Source organism: Crocodylus porosus, unplaced genomic scaffold (genome assembly GCF_001723895.1).
Source record: "Crocodylus porosus isolate Cpor-Errol unplaced genomic scaffold, CroPor_comp1, whole genome shotgun sequence".
Classification (NCBI taxonomy): Eukaryota; Metazoa; Chordata; order Crocodylia; family Crocodylidae; genus Crocodylus; species Crocodylus porosus.
The window spans coordinates 21,362,308-21,388,370 of NW_017728917.1; the positions used below are offsets into that span (position 1 = coordinate 21,362,308).

The 26,063-nt window shown below is 40.4% G+C and overlaps 1 protein-coding gene across 5 annotated transcripts in view; it reads left to right on the plus strand.

Moving 5' to 3' along the window:
* The window catches only part of FAM208A (family with sequence similarity 208 member A), a 48,477-nt gene that overhangs the window by 11,811 nt on the left and 10,603 nt on the right, over positions 1–26,063 (plus strand). For 3 of the 5 annotated variants that reach the window (XM_019536903.1, XM_019536907.1, XM_019536905.1), the window contains exons 4-17: positions 591–663; positions 1,578–1,669; positions 2,031–2,189; positions 4,299–4,426; positions 8,043–8,074; positions 10,333–10,438; positions 10,876–10,979; positions 11,066–11,169; positions 11,401–11,473; positions 11,572–11,646; positions 12,446–13,162; positions 16,490–16,932; positions 20,902–21,046; positions 22,925–22,981. In XM_019536903.1, coding sequence (XP_019392448.1) covers positions 591–663; positions 1,578–1,669; positions 2,031–2,189; positions 4,299–4,426; positions 8,043–8,074; positions 10,333–10,438; positions 10,876–10,979; positions 11,066–11,169; positions 11,401–11,473; positions 11,572–11,646; positions 12,446–13,162; positions 16,490–16,932; positions 20,902–21,046; positions 22,925–22,981 — 2,308 coding nt within the window. The remainder of the gene's footprint in view (positions 1–590; positions 664–1,577; positions 1,670–2,030; positions 2,190–4,298; positions 4,427–8,042; positions 8,075–10,332; positions 10,439–10,875; positions 10,980–11,065; positions 11,170–11,400; positions 11,474–11,571; positions 11,647–12,445; positions 13,163–16,489; positions 16,933–20,901; positions 21,047–22,924; positions 22,982–26,063) is intronic. The other 2 variants (XM_019536904.1, XM_019536906.1) reach the window with 1 other exon arrangement.

A 26,063-nucleotide genomic window follows, 5' to 3' on the forward strand; every position in this document is an offset into this window, starting at 1 on the left:
GGTATGGAGTTAATGGAGCTCCGGTTACAAATGTCTCCACCTCTTTGTGTGTTCATATTGCTTAGACTTGTGCTTATAGGAGAAGATAATGTGTTTTTGCTTCATATTATATAAATATGTCGATATTTTTCTGGTATGGGAGCATAATTTTTGGAAAAGAGTATTTCCTAGCTCACTCTTCAGATTAAAATTTTATATAGATTTTTATATAGACATTAAGGTTGTTTTTTTTCCTTTGTAAATTTCTGGTCATTTGCCAATCGCATTTCTGTTCCTTAACTTTTTTTAATAGTTATAGATAAAGTTATACAGATTTTTGTCCAAATACTTTTTTACTTTTTCCAAACTGTTGTATATTAGGCACACAAACTCTCTGCTCTAACAGTTGCATATTAACACAGCATTCCAGAGCAATAGTCTTCTTTAAACATGATCATAATTGGGAATGTACTAATTGTGCAGTAAATGTTGTATGGAAGAAAACTTTGCATTAATTCATAGGTCATTTTAAAACTTCCCTGCACTATTTTTACAACAACATTTTTCCCCAAATAAAATTTGCTAAACACAACGTCTTCTGTTTTATTCAGGTGCAAAACATATGTGAGAGAGGACTTCAGGTGGGCCATTCCAAAATAACAATCCTTGGTAGTCCTTCCATGGGTAATTATTTTTTGCTATTTTTAACTTGCTGTGTATACAAGGATGAATCTACAGTGCAGATAATATGGTACAAATGTAAAATATCTGCCCCAGCTGTTGATTTTCCCCCAAGTTAACATTTATACTTTTGAAACCATTTTAACCAGCTGACTTCAGTCAACTAACTTGCATAAAGTCTTACCTCAACTGAAGAAAATTGGGTTAATATCATATGCTCCCAGTGAAATGTTGGCCAAAAGAAGTAATCCAATCGGCTTCTGTAAAATGGGGAAATGACTAGCAGGAGTAAGAGGGTTACAACACCTGTCTGATATTGTACAGCTACTGCTAGAAATACTGCCTTCAGTTCTAGTGTCCACAGTTTAAGTATATTGATAAATGGCAAAGAATAGCTTCAAGAATGGTTGAAGATTATGGAATGTGACGCCTAAAATATCCATCCAACTCCTAAGCTAAATTGACTGAGATAAGAACTAATTCGGTCAGTTTATAAATACCTCTATGGAAAACAGAAACCAGAAAAAAACAGCTTCTTTAGTTTAGCAGATACATTTGAAGCAAGATCCAAAAGATGAAAATTGAAATATATTTTATATTGAGGGTGGTTAAACTATTGACATAGTTTATAATAAGAATTGTGGTAAGTAGTCCATCATTGCAGTTTTTCAGATCAAGATTGTGGGCTTTGTGAAGATATTCACAGATATTGGATTTAATACTGCTGAAGGTCGGTTGGTCTTAACATTTTGCCTTTGGCTGTGCCGTGTCACTGTAAGAATGCTACATGTTTGCTATATTAGTACTTATTGTCTTCTGAAAATGGTTAAAACTTGTATGCTTATTAAATTCCTTAAATATGACATTTTTATGTTCAGAAACTTCAATCCCGTACCCTTATATTCCTCCCCTATCAGGTGTGTATCTCTCTAGGTATGCGGATCTATTGCAAGCAAATCCCCTGGAACCTGGATCAACTGGTGATGTGATTATTTTTAAAATAATAAAGGCAAGTTTTACTCAATTTCTTATCACTTAGAGAATACATGTCCTGCTCTTTCTGTTCTACTTCATATATTTAAAGATAATCTAAAAGGTAGGGGGAGTTATGTAGGAGCTTTTTTTTCAAACGTGTGCAGGTAGGCTTTGATTTAAAGTCCATCTCTCTTGGATAGATGAAGAACTTAAGGGGAACAATCAAAAAGATGTTTTTTGTTTTCTTCAGCAAGCTGAAGAGAAGAATGTGCTAATAAAAAATGGCTGCTTGTACTTTGTTTTGCTAACCTTGCATCCTCTTATTAATCTTGCTCTAGTTACTCTAATGAAAGGCATGGGGAAGCCAAATTAACTTTTTTTTTCCCCCCTTACAGGGAAAAATGAAGAGCATATATGATCATATGGGTGTGAAACCAGTGGAATCAACAGTTAAAAGTGCATTGGATCCAACACCAAAGCATGAATGTCACGTTTCAAAGAATGTGAATAAAGTAACATCCTTGTTGGCGTATAGAGCATATGAGCTTACTCAGGTAGGCAAATAACTTAATTTTATATATTGTATGCTATTATGCATTAAAGATGAATACTAGTTAGATTCATAGATGCTGGGGTTGGAAGGGACCTCAACAGACCGAGTCTGACCCCCTACCCTGGGCAGGAAAGAGTGCTGGGGTCAGATGACCCAGCCAGATACCTATCCAGCCTTCTGTTAAAGACACCCAAGGTAGGGAAGAGTGCCATGTCCCTTGGAAGCCCATTCCAAATACTGGCCACCTTTACTGTGATGAAGTTCTTCCTGATGTCCAGCCTAAATCTGCTCTCTGTCAGTTTGTGACCCTTGTTACCCCAAGAGGTGAACAGAGCATCTCTGGTTCCTTGCCACACCCCACTAATGAATTTGTAGGCAGTCACAAGATCCCCTCTCAGCCTTCTCTTGCAGAGGCTGAAGAGATCCAGATCCCTTAGTCTTTCCTCATAGGGTTTAGCCTGAAAACCCTTAACCATACGAGTCGCCCTCCTCTGGACCCTCTCGAGGTTATCCACATCCTTCTTAAAGCACTATTAATGTAAAAGTTTAAGTAGGGAAGTTTAAATGTAAACTCTTAATCTTAAATTACCCAATCATTTACCTTATTTACTCAAATCCAAGGCAAGGTTTTTTTTCCCCTTTCCATTCAATATGGGAGGAGCGAGGGGGGGGAAAAACCTCTTTTTGGATTTGAGTCTGCCAATAACACACGTTTTAAGTGAGAGAGCTGATTTCTGCACCAGAATAGAGGTGTGGGAATGCTGTAATGGCTACTAGGGGCTGTGCTCCCCTCCCAGGTGCTGAGACCTGGACTATCCAGCTTGCATCACTCAGCCTGTCTTTGCAAGCTCTGCATCTCAAACTTTAACCAATTTGGCAGCAGATTTTGGCTGAACAGCAAAACTTGTATTAGTTTGGTAGCAGTTGTGACAGTTAAAGATTGAGCTGTGGAGCATGCAAGGGAGGGTCCAGGGTGATACTGTCCCCTCTCTAGGTTGACTGGGTTCAGCCATGATGGCAAAAATCAATCATTCTGGGAAGGCAAAATTGAAGGTAAAAAAAGGTGTGGTCTTATTTTCTTTCATTCACCCCCAAATAAGGTACATCTCCATGGCGACATTAAACTGTCTTAATGATGAGTCCATTTTTTCTGTCCCTATAAAATGCTTCCTTTTCACTAACTTCTAGTTTTCAAAACACATGAAGTGAAGAGTCCTATTAGACAGATGTCATTCTATGCAAGCCTCATTCTACACAATGTTCACATTTTGATATTGTCATGATCATATAGAGTGGTTGAATTAAGGATGCACAGGCAACCATACTTCTAACAATTCCTAATATCTACATACTTTACTCTGCAAAGTTAATGTTGTTTTAAATGCAAGTGTTGTGCGTATATACACATAATGTATAACTTAGATGGGGAAAAGGAAGGTTTGACATTTATTTTTTAAATGTAAACAAGTTAACAGGCTGCCCAAGCAACTTTTTAGATGCAGAATTAACCTATACATTCTTTTAACTTCTGATCTGTTACGATGTTAATGTTTCAACATAATTTTAATACTTGAATGGTTAAACAGTGTGTCAAAAAAACCCTCAACCTGCAGTTGTAAGATGTTGATGTGCCAGAAGCGGAGGGCAGTGGAGCCTTGAGGGCTTGATCTTTGTTGTGGCAGCACAGCCCTAGCCCTTTCCCCACTGTCTGACCCAAGGCATGCATGCATCTGCTGCCAGCAATGAGCTGGCCTGGAGCTCAATGGGCCCTGGTGCAGCTGCTTGTAGCCTGCCTGCCATCTGCTGCAAGCAGCCTGCACTCCATGGCTGGCAGCAGGGGCCTGGCCAGAACCTGGGCTGGCTGTGGTATGCTGAGCAAAGCATGCTCTGGCATGAGTGCCGGAAGTTGCCAACCCGTGAGTTGAGCATTTATTTTTGGATTATTTAAGTGTGTTCATTAGTCATGAGGATGCATGAGTTTTGAGGTACAACTACAAAACAAATTGTACTTATTCAGAAAACAGTTGATGTTTGGTTGTTAGTTAATCTGAAAAATATAAATAGAGCAGATTTATATTTTAACCTGTTGTTTGTTTTTGGGTTTTTTTAGTATTATTTTTATGAGTATGGCTTTGATGAAATAAGGCGCAGGCCAAGACATGTATGTCCATATGCTGTTGTTTCATTTGCATACAAGGATGAAATGGTACAAGCACCAAAGTTTATACCTCCATCAAGGTAAGTTAGGATGTATGCAGACTTACAAAAATAGCAGGAATCTTGTAATTTATTAACAAGTGTTTAGCATTACTCTGTCAGGGGTATCAAATATATGGAGCCCCACCATCTGGCCCCTGGTGGTGCCCATGGGGCTGATCAGACCCTCATGGGGCATGATGTGTGATTTGTGGTGTGGTGCCTGTCCATAGGCCAGATGATAGAGTAATAGAAAATGTAGGGTTGGAAGGCACCTCAGGAGGTCATCTAGCAGGAGGTCTTAAAGCAGGACTATTCGTAACTAGATCATAACAGCCAAGGCTTTGTCTAGCTGGGTCTCTAAAACCTCCAAGGATGCATATTCCACAGCCTCTCTGGGTAAACTTGTTCCAGTGCCTTATTACCCTCATAGTGAGAGTTTTTTCCTCACATCTAACTTAAATGTTCCTTGCTGCAACTTGATATGATTGTTCCTTGTTCTGCCACCACTGAGACAATCTAGCTCCATTCTCTTTGTAACCACCCTTCAGATAACTGAAGGCTTTTATTAAATTCCCATTCCGTCTTCTCTTCGCCAGACTAAGTACACCCAGTTCTCTCAGCATCACCTCAGAAGTGATGTGTCCCAGCTCCCTAACCATTTTCATTGCCCTCTGCTGGACTCTCCAATTTTTCCACATCCTTTCTACAATGGGGAGCCCAAAACTGGACACAGGACTCCAGATGCGGTCTCACCAGTGCCAAATAAAGGAATAATCATTTCCCTTGATCTGCTGGCAATGCTCTTACTAATGCAGCCCAGTATGCTGTTAATTTTCTTTGCAGCGAGGGCACAGTGTTGGCTCATGTTTAGCTTATTGTCCGCTGTGACCCCCAGGTCCTTTCTTGTAGAGCTGTTGCTTAGCCAGTCAGCCCCAGACTGTATTGTTGTAGCTGTAGCCCATGGACCTCTCCCCTAGCATACCTGGTCTTGTGGCTGCTCCAGCCAATCTGGGACTCTTGATGAATGAATATTCAAACATGAATTCTGGAGTGGCTGGAACAAGTGCCACACAGCATAATCTCGTTGGATGGCAGCTGTGCTGTACACAGTGACTGCCTGTGTTGGACTCCGTTGCACATGATGCCCACTCTAGGATGCACACCACATACAGCACCAGCTCTAGCCAGTGTAGCTCTAGCCAGTGTATGACCTTTGCTGCATGTGGCAGTCACAGGTGCCCCATGCAATGCAAATCCCAGACCAGCTGGAGTTGGTGTAGTCCCAGAGCTCCCAGGGCAGGTGCCACATGCAGTGCCATCTGGTTAGTGATCACTGGATGCAATATGGCTAGAGATGTAAAATTTCCAGAAGTTTTGAAGCCACAGGGGAGGAAAAAAACAGGGATTTTGGGAAAAAATGAAATAATCTACAATACTTATTTTCTTAGCACCCTTTACACGTTTGCTACTTTAAGAACATAAAATGGATTATGTATAACTTGGTCTGCTCATAAAATTATCATGTTTGGTATATTTGTTAAATTTAAAAGTATAGCTTATTCAGATAATTACAAATTTACTAATTGAATTTACTTTAAAATGTTCTTAATTTTTGTTACAAATGGAGCTACAAGCTGCTGTACTGTAAGGAACCTAGCATCTGTTAGTTTTTGCCAGTTTATGAGAAACAGGCAAAATTAAAGTTGAAAATAGAAGAAACCATCAACATTATAGTAAAACAAAGCAAATTTATTATGTATTCTGGACTTAGCCTCCTCCATAGTGTCAAGCAGATACAGAAAGCACTCATTTTTTAGAAAAAGTTGAGGGGAAAAAAAACAAGACTCATTGAATATAAATTTTGCTACATGAAATCTCATTTTCTGAGCTGTCACTATCAGTAGTTTCTGCTGCTTATATTTTTATCATCTTTATGGACTTCTGAACACTGAAAGTTTGCCCAGATTGAGGTAAACTAACATGTGAAAAAGTAGAGAACCTTATTTCTTGATTGGTGAGTATTTCCAAACAGACCAGTGTCTTTTATGCGCTGCGGAAGATGGAGGACTCTGAAGCAGGCGAGAAGCAAAGGAGTCATAGGCTGTGTTGTGCAAAGGCCTTGCCACCATGTTGCAAGCCAGGATATGCTTGGCAGAGTGCCAGACTGCGTTCCTGGACCAAATATCTGAAGATATTCTATATTCTGCAACATTTGAAAGTACCTTTCCAACATCAGATCCTAAGTGTGTTGCTTGTTTTGTAATCCAGTCAGATATTTCTGCCTTTGAATCTTGGATCCAGGAGACTTGCAGCAGCATTAATTGATTGGCAACAAAATTCTTCCAGTCTGTTAATGAAGTCTTTCACTTTTCTTCTGTACTTTTCACTTTCTTCTGTACACTTAAAATCAGTTGTTTTTGAGAATCTATCTGGGCCATTTGGTAAGGAATGTCTGGCAGAAGTGCACTGTCTGATTCAGATGCAGTGATTGCTGAAGAAATTGGCTTTAGAACAGGGGCGGGCAGTTACTTTGGGTAGAGGGCTGCTTACTGAGTTTTGGCAAGCAATCAAGGGCTGCATGACGGGCAGCCAGGAGCAGATGAATATTAATTTTCTAAATTTTTTTAGGGGCCCCGGGGGCTAGATAGAATGGAACCCAGAAGACATCCTCATCAAGTACAGTGTTCTTTACACTTTTGGGCACTTCAAGATCCTCAGTTATTACTGTTTCTTGAAGAGCTTCTTTGTTTTTTAGTAAACTTTAAAATGAGATCACCACTTCACCCCATCTAGTTTTACTACAGAGTTTGTGTCACTGTTTTATTCTTTGCATTCTTTTCTTCCTGCTTCTCAAAGACTGCAGCTACAATATAAGTGGCTTTGACATGTTTTATAACTTCTTTTGCTCTTCTATAGATCTTTTGCAGAGTGTCCAACTTCATAATGTCATTAAGAAGCAAGTTTAGCCCATGGGATGCATATCCTATTGCATTAATATGTGGATATTTATCCATTACGATCTCCCATGCTGCTTTCATGTTACTTGCATTGTCAGTCAGCAAAGCAAATGCTTTATCGCTCTCAATCTTCTCTAGGACTTCACATATTTTAGTACTGATATACTCTGCACTATGCCTGTTCTCTCCTACTACAGTACAGTAGTACTTGTACTACAGAAAGTAGTTCCCACTGGGTTAGAATTGCTGTCATGTCTGCCCCTGAAGTAGTTGGTACAAGTAGTTTGTTTAGACTAGTCTAAATAACAATTTGTTTTTATTCTGTTGAACAGAGAGAATGGTCTCCATTAATTTGATACAGTACCTTAAAGTGACTGCAGTTATAACTATAAAATGTGCTTATGTAGCTTGCTTTTATAAATTACAGACATAGAGGTACTGAGAGTGACATCCATACTAGGGAGGATTAGATCTTTTTAAGACTGTAGGTAAATCAGTCCAATTGCCATTGCAGTTTTTTTCTCCTTCCATTCCTTAAATGTATGTGCTGCTAATAATATTCACCTGGTTGTTGTATTGCTCTCCTGTTTGCCTGACCATAATAAAACATAACTAAATATGATCTGTTTTTTCCCCCATTGCATATTGAGAGAAACTTCTGTCTTTTTAATTTTGTTTTGTTTGTTTTATTTTGTTAGATCAAACAGTTTTAATGCAGACAGAAATGCAGGTAAGTATCAGTTATACTCTAAAACTCCTTTTGTAATACCTGTATGGGTACTCTCTTATCCATTTGCCCCGTTCTCTTTGCCAACACTTTAACTGGTTATGCATTTTGGGTTCCTGTTTGTTTATGCAATAAAAAATAGAGTGACGCATAATAGTGGAATTCATTACCAAGACTACAAATAAATTATACCATTCTGATACCATTGGGGTATAACCAGTTAAAGCAGATTTGAATACAGTCTAAATCCATGTAGTTAGTGATTCCTGTTTCATTTTGTATTTGAGGATTGTAATAAAGGAAAACATACTATATTTCAGACCTTTTGTATGGTTAGTAGTGCAAGAAAAATGAAGACATTTCTTTATAAAAGATTACTATGGATGAAAGGGTGGAATCTGAAACAGTTATCCTGCTGTCTTGTTTGACATTTGACCTGAAAAGTTCATTTCTGCTGTTCCGGATGTGTCAAATCTGGCTCCTTGTGTTGTCCCTGAGTTTCCAAGTGATCCACATGGTGCATGCTGCATGGGCCCTGCAGTCCTCAGTCTGGAGTCCATGCTGTACACAGCACCCACACGGGACAGTTTGGCATCCCCATATGCCAGACACAGAACCCACAGTACGTGCTCTGGCCCGCAGCATGGGTCCCAGAGTGAGTATCACGTACAGCTCAGTCCTGGACTGGCCAGAGCAGGCGCTGGATCCAGCATGGGAGGGGGATGGGGTGGTGCAGGGGGGAGAACTCTATGGTTCCCTCATGCTTGATCCAGTATTCACTCTTGTCAGTCTCGGACTGTGGTGCATGTGGTATCCTCTTCAGCAAGTGAGGGAACTCTACTGCACACAGTGCCTGCCCTGCATCAGCTGGAGTGTGCGACTTATGCCCTGATCTGGTCAGAGCAAGTACCACATTGTGCAAGGGTGAGGACTGTCTCTGTGCCGAATCCAGCTCATAGGGCTGGGTGTGCTCCATTCATCTGGCCTGTGGATTGGTCCCGTGCCTCTCATCTGTCCCATGGGATAAGATGATTTTAACGCCCCCGTGCTACACTAACAAACATGGCTTCCTGTATTTCCTGATTTCCAGCTCCAAGGCTAGGTACAGACATTCAAAAATCCTGAAGTAGAATCAATCGTTAAGTTGCATAGTTTTCTGTAAGCGGCATAGTTTAGATCAGTAGGGAACAGAACACACATTTGCCCTTTGATGGGGCAGACAAATCTTAGATTTATGTTCTGCAATTTTTAGACCAGTCTTTGTACCAAACTTCTGTTTTGTTATGGGTATAGACTGGGTTCCAGTCACTTACAGACATTACATTTTTACTGCTGTACCTGGCCTTTTAAATTGTTTTCCTCTGTTACTTGACCACAGAGTTGTTTTTGGTATCCTAAAAGTATATGTAAATAGCTCGTTGAGAACTACAGTATTCTAATACTGCAGTGAACATTTGAGTGACACCCTTAAGATAGGTCACATAGCACCTTACTTATCAAAGGATTCTGGTTCTCTTGTATTTAAGAGAAAGTTTTGGAACGTGAACTGATGCAATTATGTCTTCCTGAGCTCCGAGAACTTGAAAAAACTCAAGATAAAAGTTCAGCCATGCATTACTCAGCGGATGGACACAGGCACATTTGGAACTGTTTTAAAAGGGCAGTGGTTGCTACATTCTAATTGTTACTGGTGGACGAGCTGAGGATGACCAAAGTGTAGCAAAACTGTCCTGACTTTAACCCTGGATAAAGCAGTTTTTTGCTACATTTGTCATCCTCACCTTGTTACGTTCCAGTTGTTATTGGTGGATAACTGCTGCCCTTTTGAAACAGCTCCAAATGTCTATCCCCAGAGTAAGTAATGGCTAAACTTCCTCTGCCTAAATAGTGGTGACTTTTTTCTCTGTTCCTTCTTCTGTACAGGGGCTTGTTACTTCACTGTTTGCACGTCTTTGCTTTTGTCTTTTTAATCTTTTATGCTAATGTGCATGCTGTTTTTGGCATAGTTGTATAAATAATAGTAATACTGGAAGCCAGTGATCTAAACTGGACACAACCAACTTCTGCTGTTGCTTTATCTTTCTTTGCCTTACCTAGATGATCTGGCAGACGGCACCAGCAATATTTACTACCCTTGTAGTGACAGCAGAAGGAAACTTCCCAGAACTATTGATAGTCATTCTGTCTCCTTCCTTTTGAGTCTCTCTTATCAGACTAGCTTCCAGTTATTCAGTTGCTTTTTATTTTGCCTTGCTTTTTAGATAAGACTAACTACACCTTATGGAGAGGACAGCTTTTGAATAAAGGGAAGCTTTTATGTCATGCCGCTTTGAAGTCAGCAACACGTCCTTTCCTTCCATGCAAGCTGTAAGTATTTCATTTACAAAAGTAGCACTGAAAAAATGCTGGCATTCAGAACTTCCTTTAACGGAATATTTGCCAGAATACATTTTGGTCAAGTGTTAAAAGTTAATATAGTGGGCAAAACTTTAAAGTGCCGATATGACTCAGGAACCAACTTAAGTTCCAAAGTCATTAAAGCACCTCTGAAAACATGCAGTTAACATAAACATCTGTTTTAAATGCACTGTCTCTAAAATAAATTAAAAAATATATATATTTATGTGTGTGTATGCATATATGTATGTAATATGATAGCAAAGTGTTTTTTTGGGTTTTTTTTCCCCATAATACTTCTAGGAATATTTTTTTTTTAAATAAGTGTGCTTAAAAGCCTTCAATTTTGTGACAATGAGATTGGGCTGTGAGGTAGAAAGAACATTACTTTCCTTCTTTTTTTCCAGTCCAGAGAAGCTTAATGTTGAAACTGTAATGAACATTGATCAGCTGAAGAAAAAAGTTTCACCAGCATTGTTCTACAAGGAAACTTACCTAGGGACAAAGGAAGGTTAGCTTGAAATAGTGTGTGTTTGGCTATTTAAATAAAAAAGGTGTAAATCTGGTTTACAATTTATTTTCTTTTTCTTGTGTCAGTGTTTAAAAATGGAATGTACTGCAGCCTGTATGAAGTTGTGGAAAAATCAAGGTCTGGAAGTAACTTGGAAGGCTTACTTCAAAAACTAGAAAAAGAAAAATTAGTGAGTAGAAAATACTGACTTCCCTTCTCAATTTTTGTATATTTAGCTAATATTGAGTACTGAGAATCTTCACATTCATTGTTGCCGGCCACATATGCAAATATCAGAGGAGTGTTTCAGTGCCTGTGATGCATTGTTGCTGCTTATCTATTAGCACAGTTTTGCAATTTTAATCTCTTAATTTTTACTGATTATTTCAAACTGTAATACCCTTGTTGTTTGAAAATACAGGTTCTTGTTAAACCTCTTGGGGACAGAGGATATCTCTTCCTTCTTTCTCCTTGGCAAATGACATCCCCATATGGTAGGTAATTTTTAAAAAAATACTAGGCTTTGGGCTTCAAAAATTTTATGGGCTTCTCTCTTTATTGCATTGCCTAATTCTATTTCTCTTCTTGCTAGAGCACCAAACTTCCAGGTCCCGTATTCTACATGCACTGTTTCTGTTTCAGGAACCTAGAGGTGTAGTGAGTTCAAGTAAGTTCATTCATTTTTTAGTACCTTCTCTGATTTAGACATAGTCTCAGTGTAGCAAGGTGTTAATTTCCTGTTACCTTAGTTTGGGTCAGGATTACTGTAACTCATGCCACGAGCAGGAAAGAACACTACTTGACATGGAGATTTGAATGGTAGGGCTAGCATTTAGAAAATAATTTATTTTCACTGTTTGTTACAACTTCTCTTTCTAATTTAGTAACTTATCTAAGGAATATAGCATACTAAACCAAGAATTACTAATCACATATTGAAAGGCTTTTCTAATGAAGAGATTGGTTGAAGATAAGCTGAGAGGATTTGCAGGATTAAAAAGATGGGGTTGGAAACTAAATTATACATACACCAGATGCTTTGAATGCATTTGTGCTTCTTCCTTAATTCTTTGAGCCTTTCTGGAACTTTTAGTTAAAGCTAATTGGTTAGGGCTTTATCTTGACAACCTCAGTTGTCAAAATGAGGAGTGCAGAATAAATAGAATGGAGACAAGAGTGTAACATATAAAATGGATTTCTTCTGTGGCAAGTGTTATAAAGGAGTTGTAAATTGAACATATCAGACTGTCATCTGATGTCTTTCAAAAGTGAAAATCAGGGGTGTAGGACAGAAGACTGATAGAGTCCTGGCTTGGATAATGTCTCCAAAGTCATAACATAATTATTATGCACAGTTTCAGTTTCTTCAATACTAGAAACACTTACTAGTTAATAGCTGTAAGTCATTTGCGTATTTTTCATACGTAACTTTTGTTTTAATTGTGGATTCTCTCTTTCCTTCACAGCCCCCAAAAATATTCCATTTGCAGCACAGAAAAGTTCAGCTACAACAGTGTTGCAGGAGAATCATGAGATTTTGCCAGAACTCACAAAGTTTATTCAGTCACTACATTTTGCTCTCATTCAGTCTCGTAAAGATACAACTGCAAGTTTCAACACTGTTGTGGAAAAGTATATAAATGAATATTTGAAACGTTACTATAGTGGCTCTGGCAAATATAGGGAATTTGTATTGTACCCATATGAGTCACGGTTGGATGACAGAAAGTTTCTCTATTCTGGTCCAAAAAACAAATCTCATATTGATAGCTCATTGAGAAACTACATTTTTTGTTCAGAGGCCTATCAACTCCCTGTTTGTAAAGCAAAAGAACTGATGGAAGGAAATCAGAAAGTTCAGCAGTTCAGTCCTGTTTCAGATTATGAAGCCCCAGAAGATGACCCTGACTTAACAAACACAAAAACTGGTAAAAAAGGTGGTTCCAAGAGTGAACCGGTTTTAGTCAAACGAAAGCCGCCTCATCCTGGGGACTATGATCCTGATAGACTCAAAGAATTGATTAATTTAATTCAGTGTAGGAAAAAAAATGTTGGTGGAGAATCTGATGCAGAAGATGTTAGAAACAAAAGTGGACTGAAACGAAGACTAGAAAGTCATTCTGAAACTCTGCGGAAACACTTGAAAATGAGTGAATCTTCAGAAAATAGTTGCCAGTATGAAGGTAAGTACTGTAATTTCAGTAAAATTCAGTTTTTATCCAGTTAATTTAGCTTATTTTGTGGTTAAGAGTATTGGAATGACTTAATACTCGAGTGAAGCAGAAAATTAACGTGAAAGATTCATAAATGGGAATGTTTCTTTGGCATGTTCTGACTCTTCCTACATTGCTGAGAACCAGGGATCGTGAATTGACCGTAACTGTTGTGAATTGAGCAATACCCTGTCTCAAACCAATTTATTACAATGCTTGCACTCCTACGTGTCTCCAGTGCCCCCAGCTGAACTTTTCTTCCTGCAAATAAACTTTTCCATGATGCAGCTGGGGACGTTGGCGACACATAGGGAGTGCATGCAGGTGCACATGCACCCCCTGGAAAAAGGTTTTCCTAACACTGCCAGCGGTGCTTGTGGGTGGTTGCCACTTGCCACCCTCCCCCCACACCACTCCTGCTGCTGACATTGCTGGCTGCAACTGAGGGCAGTCCCCAGTTGCTGCTGGCCACTGCTGGCAATATCTGTGGGTGGTTGCTGGCTGCCACTGCCTGTGGGAGCTGCTCATTGCTGCCGCAGCTGCCTGTGGAGCTCATCAGTGGCTGCTGACAGCACTGCCACTGCCTGCAAGAGCTCGCTGTGGCCCCCCCCCCCCCCCCCCCTGCGGCCTCTGGGGAAATATGGTGTTCATGGCTTGGGATGGGGAAAACCTTTAACCTCATCACACAGGCACAAGGATCTGGCAGGGACAAGTAAAGACAGACACATGGACACACGCTTTCGTGTTTTTATTTTTATTGATTTTTTTGTATTCCTGTAACCAGGTAAAATAAAATGATCACAGAGCACTCTACTGCAGCTTTTTTTAATGTAACTTTTCTTTCACCTTTTTAGTAAGTCTGATGGTAAATCTTTCAAATCCAGGAGCAGTATAGTGAAACTGGAAACTAGCAAAAATAATACCCATCTTTAGAAATGTGTAGGAAGGAAGTGATGTGGATCACTTTGAACCCATTAATAGCACCCTAGAATTTAAAGTAGATTTTGAAAGAAAGAAAATGATGGAAAACTAGGTAAAATGTAATTTGGGTTTATTGAAGATAAGTTGCATTAGAAAAACCTGATAACTAATTTTCTAGGCAAGTGAAATGTGCTTCTTTATCTGAACTTCAGGAAAACATTTGAGATAATGCTAGGAGGAAAATTGTTAGCGTGAAAACAATGGGGATCAGTATGGGAATGGTAAGAGTCTGGGAACTTGCCATAGTGGAGATGACCAGTGGGGTGCATTGAAAGGGGAGCTATCTGCATGGAGTGAGATTACTATTAGAGGATGCTTACAGACACGGAAAAACTAAAACAGCACTTTATTTTCAGCTCGGTGTGCCCCTGCACCGAGTGCAGCACATGCCCAGAAGAGGAGACGTGTCAGTTTGATCTGGCTTGCCCAGCATCTGTATAGTAGGGCTGTGCAAAGCTTCAGTTGCTGGTTCAATTCAGAGGAGATTTGTCATGTTTCAGCAGTTGAATCTCTGAATCCAAATTGAATCAGGTGACCAATAAAAAGGTCTGAATCGATCCAAAGCCTCCGAATCGATTTGGGCAGTCCCTGCTCACTGCCACAGGGAGCTGGACCCAGACTCTGTGCTGGTAGGTAGGGGGGCTGGAGGAGGTGGGAAGGGACCATGGGGGGACCCATGCCAGGCCCCATCCCCTGCCTGCTCCCCCAGACCCTCTGAGTACCCCCTGACCCCTGCCAGATCTCCCAGCCCTATCACTGGCTGCCTCACCCAACCCCAGCATCCTGGCGCTTCAAAAAAAACCCCAAACCCACATTTACCTGCTGCAACGGTGGCCAGCAAGGATCGCCCCCTGGCCTGGCAGGAGCCAGTGAGTATGGGGGTTGTTTTAATAAGTAGGAATGCTGGGGCTGGGCGAGGCAGCCGTTGCCAGGGCTAGGAGAGCAGGTGGGCAGTGGGGCCTGTCTGATTCAGTGGCAGCCCACTCTCCAAAGCAGGTTCTGCAAAATTGATTTGGGACAGTGATTTGAATCACCAAATCGAATTGCTGTTCCCTGAATTGCCTGAATATGAAGCAAATACTAGCACAGGTCTACTGTATAGGTCTCACACTTCAGCGAGGCTTTTTGACATTTTTATGATGGTGTTAGTCCCTTGCAATACAGTTTGTGGTTTTTTCAGTGCAGGGAAGGAGAGGGGTGCAGTGGAGGATCTCGTCTTAAAATTGTGATTGATGTAAAATATAATATATGGTAAAGTAAAGATAAAATAATCTCAAACTAAAGTTTGAAGGCAGATGATTTTAGGGGAATCCTTTAACTAAATCCTGCTGTTCTGGTGCCTTCTGAAAAATTCTTTAGGTTGCATTTTTTCATACTTTGTTTAGGCCCATGAACTCCTTGTTTTGTAAGATTTGTTTTAAATACAGTTAAAATTGTAGTTTTTCTACATGTTAGTTTTGTAGCCGGTAAACACTGAAGAAAAGTGATCTATAATAGTAGCTGTCTCTAGTTTACCTACACCTGCACTAATTTATGAACTGAACAAATCATTTGCAAGTGGAGCCTGAGTAGACTAGCTAAAGGTATTTCAGTAGTTCTCACATCTATGGTTTATAGCTTTTAAAGAAGAGTAAACTAATAACCGTGGTTTTACGGTGCAGGCCTGTGCAGGGAATTAATGGAATTAATTCGCACAACTGTTTGGTGTTTTCCCCTTCCCTCCCATCCCTCTTTCTTTTCTTTGGTTTGTAGAACTGTATTTCTATATGAAATAATCAAACGGTTGTCACAAATTGTTAGCCTAGCCCAGGCACAATCTACTTGTGTGGGTTTTTTTAAAGCAATAATAATAGGTTGGAGGAAACAAACACTGTGCTTGAACTATTCTTTACTTGCCAGTAAATGAATGCTTATACTAACAAGATTGCTATAAAACATAAATTATGTAGTGCAGCCAATTTTAACATGAGAAAATAAAGATGTTAATAGTTTAAAAACACCCATGATGCTATTACTACATTCACAAATATTTGTTTGCTTATTTTTGGTTGTCAGCAAATACAAAATAGCATTGTGCCTCTGAAATACTGTTTATAAAGTCTGGGGGAAGTCCTTCAGCTCTTGGGACCTGCTACCTACCCCATCATTGTAACTTCTGAGGAACTCATGTTGGTTAAAAATTTCTGCATGTGAACTGTGGGAATGGGCCTGGCTGACTGGGAAAGTGTAGCTTTTTCTTCCTTTTAGGGTTTGATTTATGAATGACCTTTTTCTTTTCTTTTTTGTTTCTCCTGCTGTTTTCCCACTTTCCTAAAGGGGGGAAAACCTCAGAATCACCACAGTCTGTTTCCTCAATAATTACTGGCCTTGGTGGACATGATACTGATTTGAGACAGCAAGATTTATCGGACCCTGCTGTAACTGACACACATGGCCTAATTAAACTACTTTTAGAAACACTAGCTAGTGCAGGACACTTGGATTCATCGTTGGCACGGTCTGTAAACCAAGCTCTGGGACTGAACGCTGATGAAGCAGAAGAGGATTTAAGGCAAAAACATGAATATGAATCAGTTCTGGCACATGATAAAGAAGAACATGCACTTCCTATTAGTGCACAAGCTGAAAACGTAAACTTCAAGGACCCACAGAGCCCAGGAATGTTAGAAACTGATGCAGCATGTTTATCTTATCCTATTGATGTTGACCTAAGGCTTTCTACTAATGAAGTAGCCAGTGAACACACGCTACGTTTAAAAGTAAGTGAAACTTTCAGTATTATTAGGTACCGATTGTGGATGTGTAGTACCTATTAATTATAGGAACTTGTGATTATAGTCTCTTCAGGATATCAAAGCCTTCAATACATAAATCATTAGTTTTTTCATACCTTAGAACAGTTTGGTTTGCTGTGAACAACACCAAAAAGTCAGGATTCTATATACTAGTTTGTCTTTTTAAGATGTGTTTGTGGTTATTTAGACCTGCCATTTCTTTGGGAAGTTAACTGGGAGAACCTCAGAGATGAGAAATATAACTCTCTCTCTGGGCCAAGCTGTTCAATGAGCTGTCTTCCTGCTGGGACTTCCAACATTTTAAAACACTTTGCTTGTAACCTAGTTGCCAAGTAGCTGATTTGTTTAGGGACCTTTTTAACTCCTGTTAGTAAATGGCCATCACAAAAAACCAATTTTTTTTTTCTAGCTCTTGCAGAAATCAAACACTTTTTTTTTATTTAGTCTTTTTCAGTTAGTTTCTGTGTGGAGTCTGCAGCAGGGCTGGGCAAAATACAGCTTGTGGGCTGGATCTGGCCTGCCAAGGGATTCTGTTCAGCCTGTGGCAGGTCTCCCTAGCCTAGGCACGGGGGGGCGCTGCCCTGGTAGCGGTACATGCAGTTAGTTCTGCCATCAGGTGCATGGCAGGGCAGGGGCAGTGCAGCAGCCAGACTCTGCTTCCTGGTAGCCCCTGCAGTGGTGGCTCCTTTGGCTGCTGCCACTAGTGTCTCTGTACTGCTGGGCCTGGCCCCGCCTGCTTGGGCACCCCTACCTGTCCACCCTACACCCACCATCAAGGACTCTGGATGGAGCGGACAGGCAGGGTCTCTGGAGACTAGCCTGAGACCCTTTCAGGCAGGGCATGCTTGGCTGGGCAGGTGGGATGGGGCCACAGGCATCTGGGAGTGGGACAGGGCCAGGATTGCAGGTTGGTGACAGTGTGGAGCCAGGGCTTAAGGCAGAGCTCTGATCTACTCCCCACATGTCCCTGTCCACAGAACCAGTACCTGGGATGTACGGGGAGCAGATTGTAGCTTTTACCCTGGGTCCTGGGCCCATGCTATCACGGTTCTGTGATCCTGCTCCTCCTTCCCCTTATGCTAGTCTGGGTCAGCACCCCTCCCCACTCTGGCGCCCCAACAGCTCACCAAAGTTGCTAAAGTGGTCTTCCAGCCAAAATAATTGCCTGCCCCTGATCTGCAGTGTTTTTTTGATATGGACGCAGTCACAGTAAGGTAAATATAATGGGCTTAGCATGTCCCTTTTTCTGCCTGGACCAATTCTTAGAGGTGGAGAAATCCACAAAGGTCAAATGTTCATAGTCCTCCTGGGGAGTTAACTGGATCCTGTAAGATGCTGAGGGTTGCTTTAGCTGCAAGCACAGCAAAGAGAAACTAAGAGTCCCTGTCACTCCTTGCTGATCCCAAATTGTAATTGGCCTTTAACCTATGACAAGCTAAAAGAATCTCCATTGTATTTGTTTAGGGTTTGGTGGCAGCCCAGCATACTTCTTGGGCAGACATTCTTGTACTTATTGTGGTTCTTTCCCAACAACAGTGGCTTTAATGTTCTCCAGTCTCTTCTCCAACTCGGAACAGTATATTTTAAATGTGGACCCAGATTCTCAGAGGCTGTGGGCATTTAACCCTATTCCTAACAGGCTTGTTCTTTTGTCATTTATTAAGAGGCTTTTCCTTTGGCCAGCCTCCAGTCAGTTTTCTGTTCAGATCCCTCCCGATACTAGACTTTCAAAACAACAAAAACAAAATCAGTGGAGCAGTGGACAGTCTAAACTCGGCAGCCTCCACCTCTGGATGGACAAAATGCAAGAAGTGGAAGGTCAAAATTTTATTTATTTCAAAGTCTAGAATTTCTTCACTTATGCTTAACTGAAGGTGTCTCAACATGCTGGCTGAGAGAACTACTTTCAGTAGTATTTGCTATAAAGAGGCAAACTGAGAGGTACTCAAATGCTTCTCACCCCTTGAAATAACTCTTTGTTCATAATAGAACAGACTCTGGCAAAACTTTGTCATCATTTCTTCCCTGGAAACTGTGTATTCCATTGCTCTTGTAGGTTCTGTATGCTTACCGTGAGCTCTGAGCAAAGATTGAAAAGCGGAGCTACTAGCTCAACCAGTTTTCCTTTTCTGATTTTATAAAATGGTAGTTGTCTTTGAGTTCCCATCTTTCTGCCCTGTTCAGATTAAAATGTACTTTTGGGTTTCTTGCCTTTTGATGAAGAAAAAGAGCTTGATGTTATAAATGATGGTAAGGACCTGCAGGGCCTTTGCAGAGGTAAGGAAGTCAGGTCTCAGGCTCCTTGTTTGTCCTGTATTCTGAACTTTAGAAATCTGAAAGTCTACTTTTGCCATTGCTAACCAGATTCAAGTTTGCATTGAGGAAGTATGTATAGCGGAAGATTTTCCTTGTCTTTTAGGCATTTGGGATGATATTTCCCACGCTGCACAATATTGGCCTGAGATCCAACCAATTTCAGTAAGGGGCAACGTTATTCAGTGAGTTTGCACTAATTTCAGTGTGGGCATGCCAATGGTGGACTCTTGAAAAGGCTCACTTTTAGAGTTTTCATAATAGGAATTTTTAGTAGAGGGAATTCTGTACATATTCCATACATGTTTTCCATGATCATTTGTGAATGTTGGCACAACCTTTCAGCATAGCTTTTGGTGTTTAGTATCCTTACTTGAGTAATCTCTGCTGGCTGGTTCCACTGATTAAATTCTTCTGTGGTTTGAGTAGTGGGACACTCTTGGGCAAAACCTAGTTTCTCAGTAGTTGGAGTCCCCTAAGCAGAAAAAGGAGTTTTGGTTATACTAATACGTGAGTTCCGTAAGAGCTTCTGACAATCTGAAATCCTAGTTGGGATCAGTGGCAATTCGCAAGGGGTGCATAGTGGTGCACGTGCACTCCCTGAGGGTACTGATGCACCCCGTGACGGATAGCGCTACCTGCTTAGGCAATGGGCAGGGGGGGCAGGCAGGAGCACTGGTTCCAAGCACGGGACGGGGGGTGGGAGTACCAGGTGAAGTGCTGTTGGTGCTTCTGGGAGCGCCAGCTGTGCTTCCCAGTCAGTCATAAGGGATGACCCCCCCCGCCATCAGCAAGATTGGCCATTGGTGGGGGTGGGGGGCACATGCTTCCCAACTCGGGTGGCACCAATTGCCCATGGTTGGGATTCAGACTGGTTTTTATCCTTTTCCTTAACCAGGCAGCTGTCTGTGGCTGAATCTAAGTAGTAAAAGGCATGCTTGTCTCTAGTGGACAACTTTTTGGAGTTAAATCCCAAACAAACTGCTTTCTGGAGAACTGGATACCTTGAAGGAAGAATGGGGGAGGGAGACAGAATCTGACATGTGCTTCAAATGGCCACTGAAATTACTGCAGTATAACTTCAAAAATCCAGAACTCTTGAAAATCTGACACTTTTTAAACTTCTTCCTCCACTCCCCTGGATGCGGAGGCTGCCATTCTACATGCAGCCACTGCTCTGGGACCGGCTGCTGGTCGCCCCCCCTACCCCTTCCCGGATTTAGAGGGAGAAACTTGTACACAGCGGCTGCTACTGCCATCCACCACGCCGCTCTGTGTGTGGCCAGTGCTCTGGGATCCCCCCCCCCACTCTGCAACTGGCTTCTGCTCTGGTTTTAAAAAACAGAATTTTCACATTTCTGGCAGGTGCTCGGTCCTGAGTGTGCCAGATTTATGAGGTTATACCATATAAGGCAACTTTTGTATTTTCAGCAACGTTGCTAAGTGGTTAGATAAAAAGCAAAAATAATTGTACTCAGTTTTGCCCAAACTGAAAGCAGAAAGTCCGCTAGGTTGGTGAAATTGCATATTTTCCTGTTGAAGTGACAGAAGTTAGTGGACTTGGCTGTTTTATTTAACAGTATGTATTAGTCTTGAACTGAGACTATTTCTGTTTTATAGGAGCCAAGCACTGGAAGCGTTAGTAGCTTTGACGACTACAGTCCATGCCCAAGCACACCCATTGAACATGTTTATCGCAGGCAACATTCCAACTCAAATAATGTGGGAGAGCCTGGAATACACTGGAAACTGATTCCAATTACAGGTAAGATGCACCACTAGTGTTTATGCTGCCCCAAAATGTTAAAAGAATAGTTATCTAAAGGTCTGCATCTTTCATAGATCCTGCTTTGGGTCACTGTATATGCATACCGACACTATATTTAGCTGTCTTCTGGTATTTGATTACTATAGAAACAGGCTGAATTATAACACTTTATAGAGATCAGAGTCTGTTGTTTATACCCATGTAACCTATTAATTTGAGCTTGCTTATCTATAACAGTTTTTAACCTTCATTGGGTTTGACAAATTTATACGTTTGGCTTCATTTGTGTATATATGGCCTTCAAATCCTTTGGATTGCTTAAATAAGAATCTTGCAAGATATGCCTTGCTCAAAATGGCACTTGTTACCATTACCTCATTAGTTCTAGCTGTGAGACTAAGCAATAGATACAGTTGTGACTGCATAGTTGTTACTAGAACAAGTCATCTTGTTGGAAGGAGAGTCCTTTTTCACAAAATCCAAGTTATCATACCAGAAGTGCAAGAGTTACGAGGAGAGGTTGAGGGACATAGGACTGTTCAGAAGTCTGGAGAAGAGAAGGCTTAGGGTGGCAGCCTATAAGTATATAAGGGGGGAGGTCCATCAGGATCTGGGAGAACAGTTGTTCACCAGGGCTCCCCAAGGGATAACACACCACAAACTTGTAATGACCTCAAACTTCTGGAACACTGATTTAGACTGGACTTAAGGAAAAACTTCTTTACAGTCTGAGTGTCCAGGGTCTGGAATGGACTTCCCCCCAGAGGTGGTGCAAGCACCTACTCTGGACTCATTCAAAAGATGTTTGGATGCATATCTTGCTGGGATCATTTGACCCCAACAGACTTCCTGCCTATGGCACAGGGGCTGGACTCTGATTTTGCGAGGTCCCTTCCAGCCCCTAATGTCTATGAAATCTAAGTGCTTCAAACTCTTCATCTTCAATCCTAAGAACGAAAACATTTTCAGAGAACCCCTTTTTAAGGGACGTTCTTGTTCTTCTCTTGATGAGTTGCCAATATGAGATCCCAGATAAACAGTGATTTGAAGGGTGCAGAAAGTGGGGTGGAAAAAGTCACATCAAGACTTACAGTCGCTTCAAAAGCTGTGTGCTCAGGCCTCTTCTGAGTAGACTAATTAGAGTGCATTACTGCCATACCATGCAAGTGCAATCTATTGCTTCTGGTTATCAAAGATTTCTGGAGTTGCCCGTAGATGGAGTTGGATTGGTTTTGCTAAAGGGCATTGTCAAACCATTCCACTACCTAGTCGCTTGGGATTTTTTAACTTCTATAAACTTCATAAGCTTTTGAAGGATAGTTAGGGCTCGAACTGACTAAGGTTATATCCCTAGAGGATTTAAGCACCAATATTCATTTGGTACTTTTGCCAAATAGAAAAATGGAGACTGTAAAATATCTTGGTGGACAAAAAGGTATGTCTTCTGTTATTGAATGAAACAGATGCTATTTGTGCTGACAAATGAAAACACAATTGTGAAAATAGCAATGACAAAGCATGATTAGGCAGCTCAAACTGGATGTAGAAGATTGAATGAGGATTTCAGCTGGCTATAAAAACATTGAACAATTACCTACTTGGCTACAACAGTATGTGAACTTCTTATCTGAACCTGGAATTCTGAGAGGGTCTCCTTGAAGAAGAAGAAGAATAATTAAAAAAAAAAAAAGATATTAAGAAGTGGTGGCTTTCAATTAGTAGGCATCACTGTTTTATAAACTCTCTAGGGCCTAACTTAAGTTAGAACTTACTATATTTATATGTTGATTTAATTCTCTAACAGAGTGATAATTTGAAAGGTGCTATATAAATACCTGAGAAACTCTATAAATGCTAACTGCTGCTCTCCCTCAGGAGGGTCAGGAAGAGTTCAAGAGGATCAGCTGGGAAAACATGGAGATAACCAAACAGGTGAGAAGGATGGCTTTCTTGTCTATGCCACTGCTTCCCAAACTGCTGAAAAGAAGCTTGCATTCTCATCTGGTATTGAATTTTTATCAGGAAACTGAGGGCTTGGATCAGTTACCTGCCATTTAGTGAATAGAATTTTTTAATTTCCTGAAGCAAACAGACAACTTTATAGGAAAGTTAAAACTTTGGACTGTTTGTCACTGACTTGATTATATCAACCCTACATCCTGAATAATGGCTTTAAGCAGGCTTTCAATATTCCCTCTAGGGATTTAAGACCTTTTAATGAGCATCGCTTACAACAGGCTTTTGTGCCTCTTATGTAATGAAAGATAGCATCTGATGGTTTGTATGTTTTATCTGTGGTGGAATGGCAGCTGTGGAAGGAAAGTATGGACCCCAAAGAAGGCAGTTTATTCTTCTCCTTTCCTCAGTTTCAGTGAAGAAAATTAGTGAATCTTGGTTTCAGATAAATTTTAACATTATAATCTTCTGTATCGTGGCACTGAAAAGAAGTACATTTTTAAAGAAGAAAATTCTTTGCATCTTAGAAATTGATGCTTTTGCACATGCCTGGGAGAGGGGGAAAACATATTATGCAAATTTTCCCTGATTTCAGTTGTGTAACTTAGGTAACTTATGTAGCCAAGTTTTGGGTGATTGTTCATGTCATCATTACTGCATAATCCATCTTCCACAATAATAAATCTGGATTTCAGTTTTAGCTGGCAACACTCTTGCTTTTGTTTGTCTAAATCATATAATAGTTTTATTCTTTTAACTTGAATTTTGGGCTGGTCTTTGACTTTTGAAATTTAGTCCAGTTACAGTGTTTGTTTTTGTTTGTTTTCATCTTGCATCTTCCACACAAAGGAGAAGGAGCTGGTAGATCATACTTCTAAAAGTGATGACTTTTGCTGCCATTCATCCTGCATTATTAGACATTAAACATTCTAGGGGGTTTTCCATTGGCATATACTACTTTGAAAATAAACTTGTTAAAAAATATTCTTTCTGTTGGTGATCATTTTTTATTGGACCAACTGCATGGTTAAGAATAGACGTGGGGATCAACAAGCTTTGAGATGCAGGCATTCAGAATTTACTTAAGTCCATCCCAGCCATGTAGTTGGCCAATAAAAGGTATCATGCAAGGGGAAATCCTTGCCCCTCATATATTTCCTGGACCATCACTTTAACTCTTCTTCTTGTATATCTAGTGACATCTGTGGAAAAAAAATTACAGAATCTTGTTCTAAAACATCAAGGCCAGAAGCTTTGTTTTTCCTCTTTTAAAAAAATGATCTAACTTTCTATTTTTCAGATACTCGCTCACTTTTTTGGGTTTAAAAAAAAATCTGATCTTGTTACTGTTGGGATTTGATTGTTTGCACACTCTCTATGCATTGACTTCCTTTTTGCTTGTGCCTCATGTACTTGGGTTCTTATGGGGACTTGTGACCCAAAGGTGTGGATATATGAAAGATGCCACCTTGAGATGACTTTGGTTAAATAACATTGCTGTTTTACCTTCATTTTATCAGCATTTGGTTGTGCTTTGTGGTTGAAATTCTGACCCCAAAGCATACCTTTTTGTTTGAACCCTGTATTGTTTTTGGTACTGTTGGTAAATCAGCTTTTTTTCCAAGTAATGATGGGTTTTGTTGTGTAAAAGAAACTGGTAAATAATTGTTGGGAGTTTTTATACCTATATTGATATAGATATATCAATATCGGTATCTGCCAACAGTTTTATGGGGGGAAAAAAGTGATTTAATTAAACTGCTGGGTTTTTTGTTGTCTGCAGAGTTGTTTTGCTTGTCTAAAATAACCTATTGAAGATGAATGGCAAAGGATGCAGCGGGTGGTTTTAAATAAGTGCATTGATAATTCTCTAAATACTTCTAAACAGATCCTAAAATGGCTGCTATCAGTGAATTTTGCGCATTGTATTTGTCAGGATAACCTAATTTCATTGTTTGGATATCACAATTTTGCTATATAATATGTACTGGAGACTGAACAGGATAGAGGGCTATTGAAGAAAAGACTGAGTTTTCAAGGATGTTAACTGATTGGGATAGATTTCTCATTGTGAAAATGGAATGAGTAATAAATCCTTAAAGATACTATTGTTGCTTTTAAGTACCTTGTAAGTGTATAACAGTGGTTTTTTAACCAGTTTTGACTGAAGGCACCCCTTTTTAAAAATGCTGGCTCTTAGCTATAATATATATTATTATGGAAAAACAATAGAACAGTTTCTATTGCAAAGATTCAGGAAGTCCACAGTAATTCAGAATGTTTGTGACACTATGGATTCCTATTATAAATTTTTGGGTTCATCTTGTGAAGCAGGTGTAGATGCTTGCATACCTAACAGTGCTAATATTGTACATCACCCTTAAAAGGACCTCATGGCACCCTGGTTGAGAATCATTAGTGTAGAGAGGGATTATACTACCATAGGGCATTTGTACACATGCTTGCACCACAGCGGCGGGTGCTTTTAAAACTGCCCACTGCTGCAGCACATACATTTGTATAAATGGTGAAATGTAAGTCAGCACTGAAAAAGTGATGGTGTACTTTTGAGCTAAACACTTCAAAGGTGTCTTAGTTCAAAAGCACGCTGCCAGAACTTTCTCAGTGCTGACATGCATTTTGCTGTTTATGCAAATGCACGTGGTGTAGTGCTGGGCATGTCAGCTTGCGTGTAGAGCAGACTTGATTTAATTTTAATCTGTTCCAACGTGCCAAGTCTCTGGTGTATTGGAGCAGGCAAATGTGTGTGTATAAATGCCCATATTTCTTGGGTTCATGGAATAAGTAGTTTTCTTAAGGTGTTGTTTTGTGACAACCATTTTGAAAAGAGTGAAATAACTAAGAACTTAAAGCCTTTTCCACATAATCCTATACCTTACACCAGGGGTACCTGGGAAAGCCCCAGGGGGTATGCACCAGTGGTGTGGGGGGGGTGGGGCTGCCATCACTTTGCTCTGCTTGCAGCACCATGCTGACGTGCTGCTGGCACTTCCAGTTTTGCTGCCAATGGCTGTGTGGAAGACCCTTCCCCCTCCGC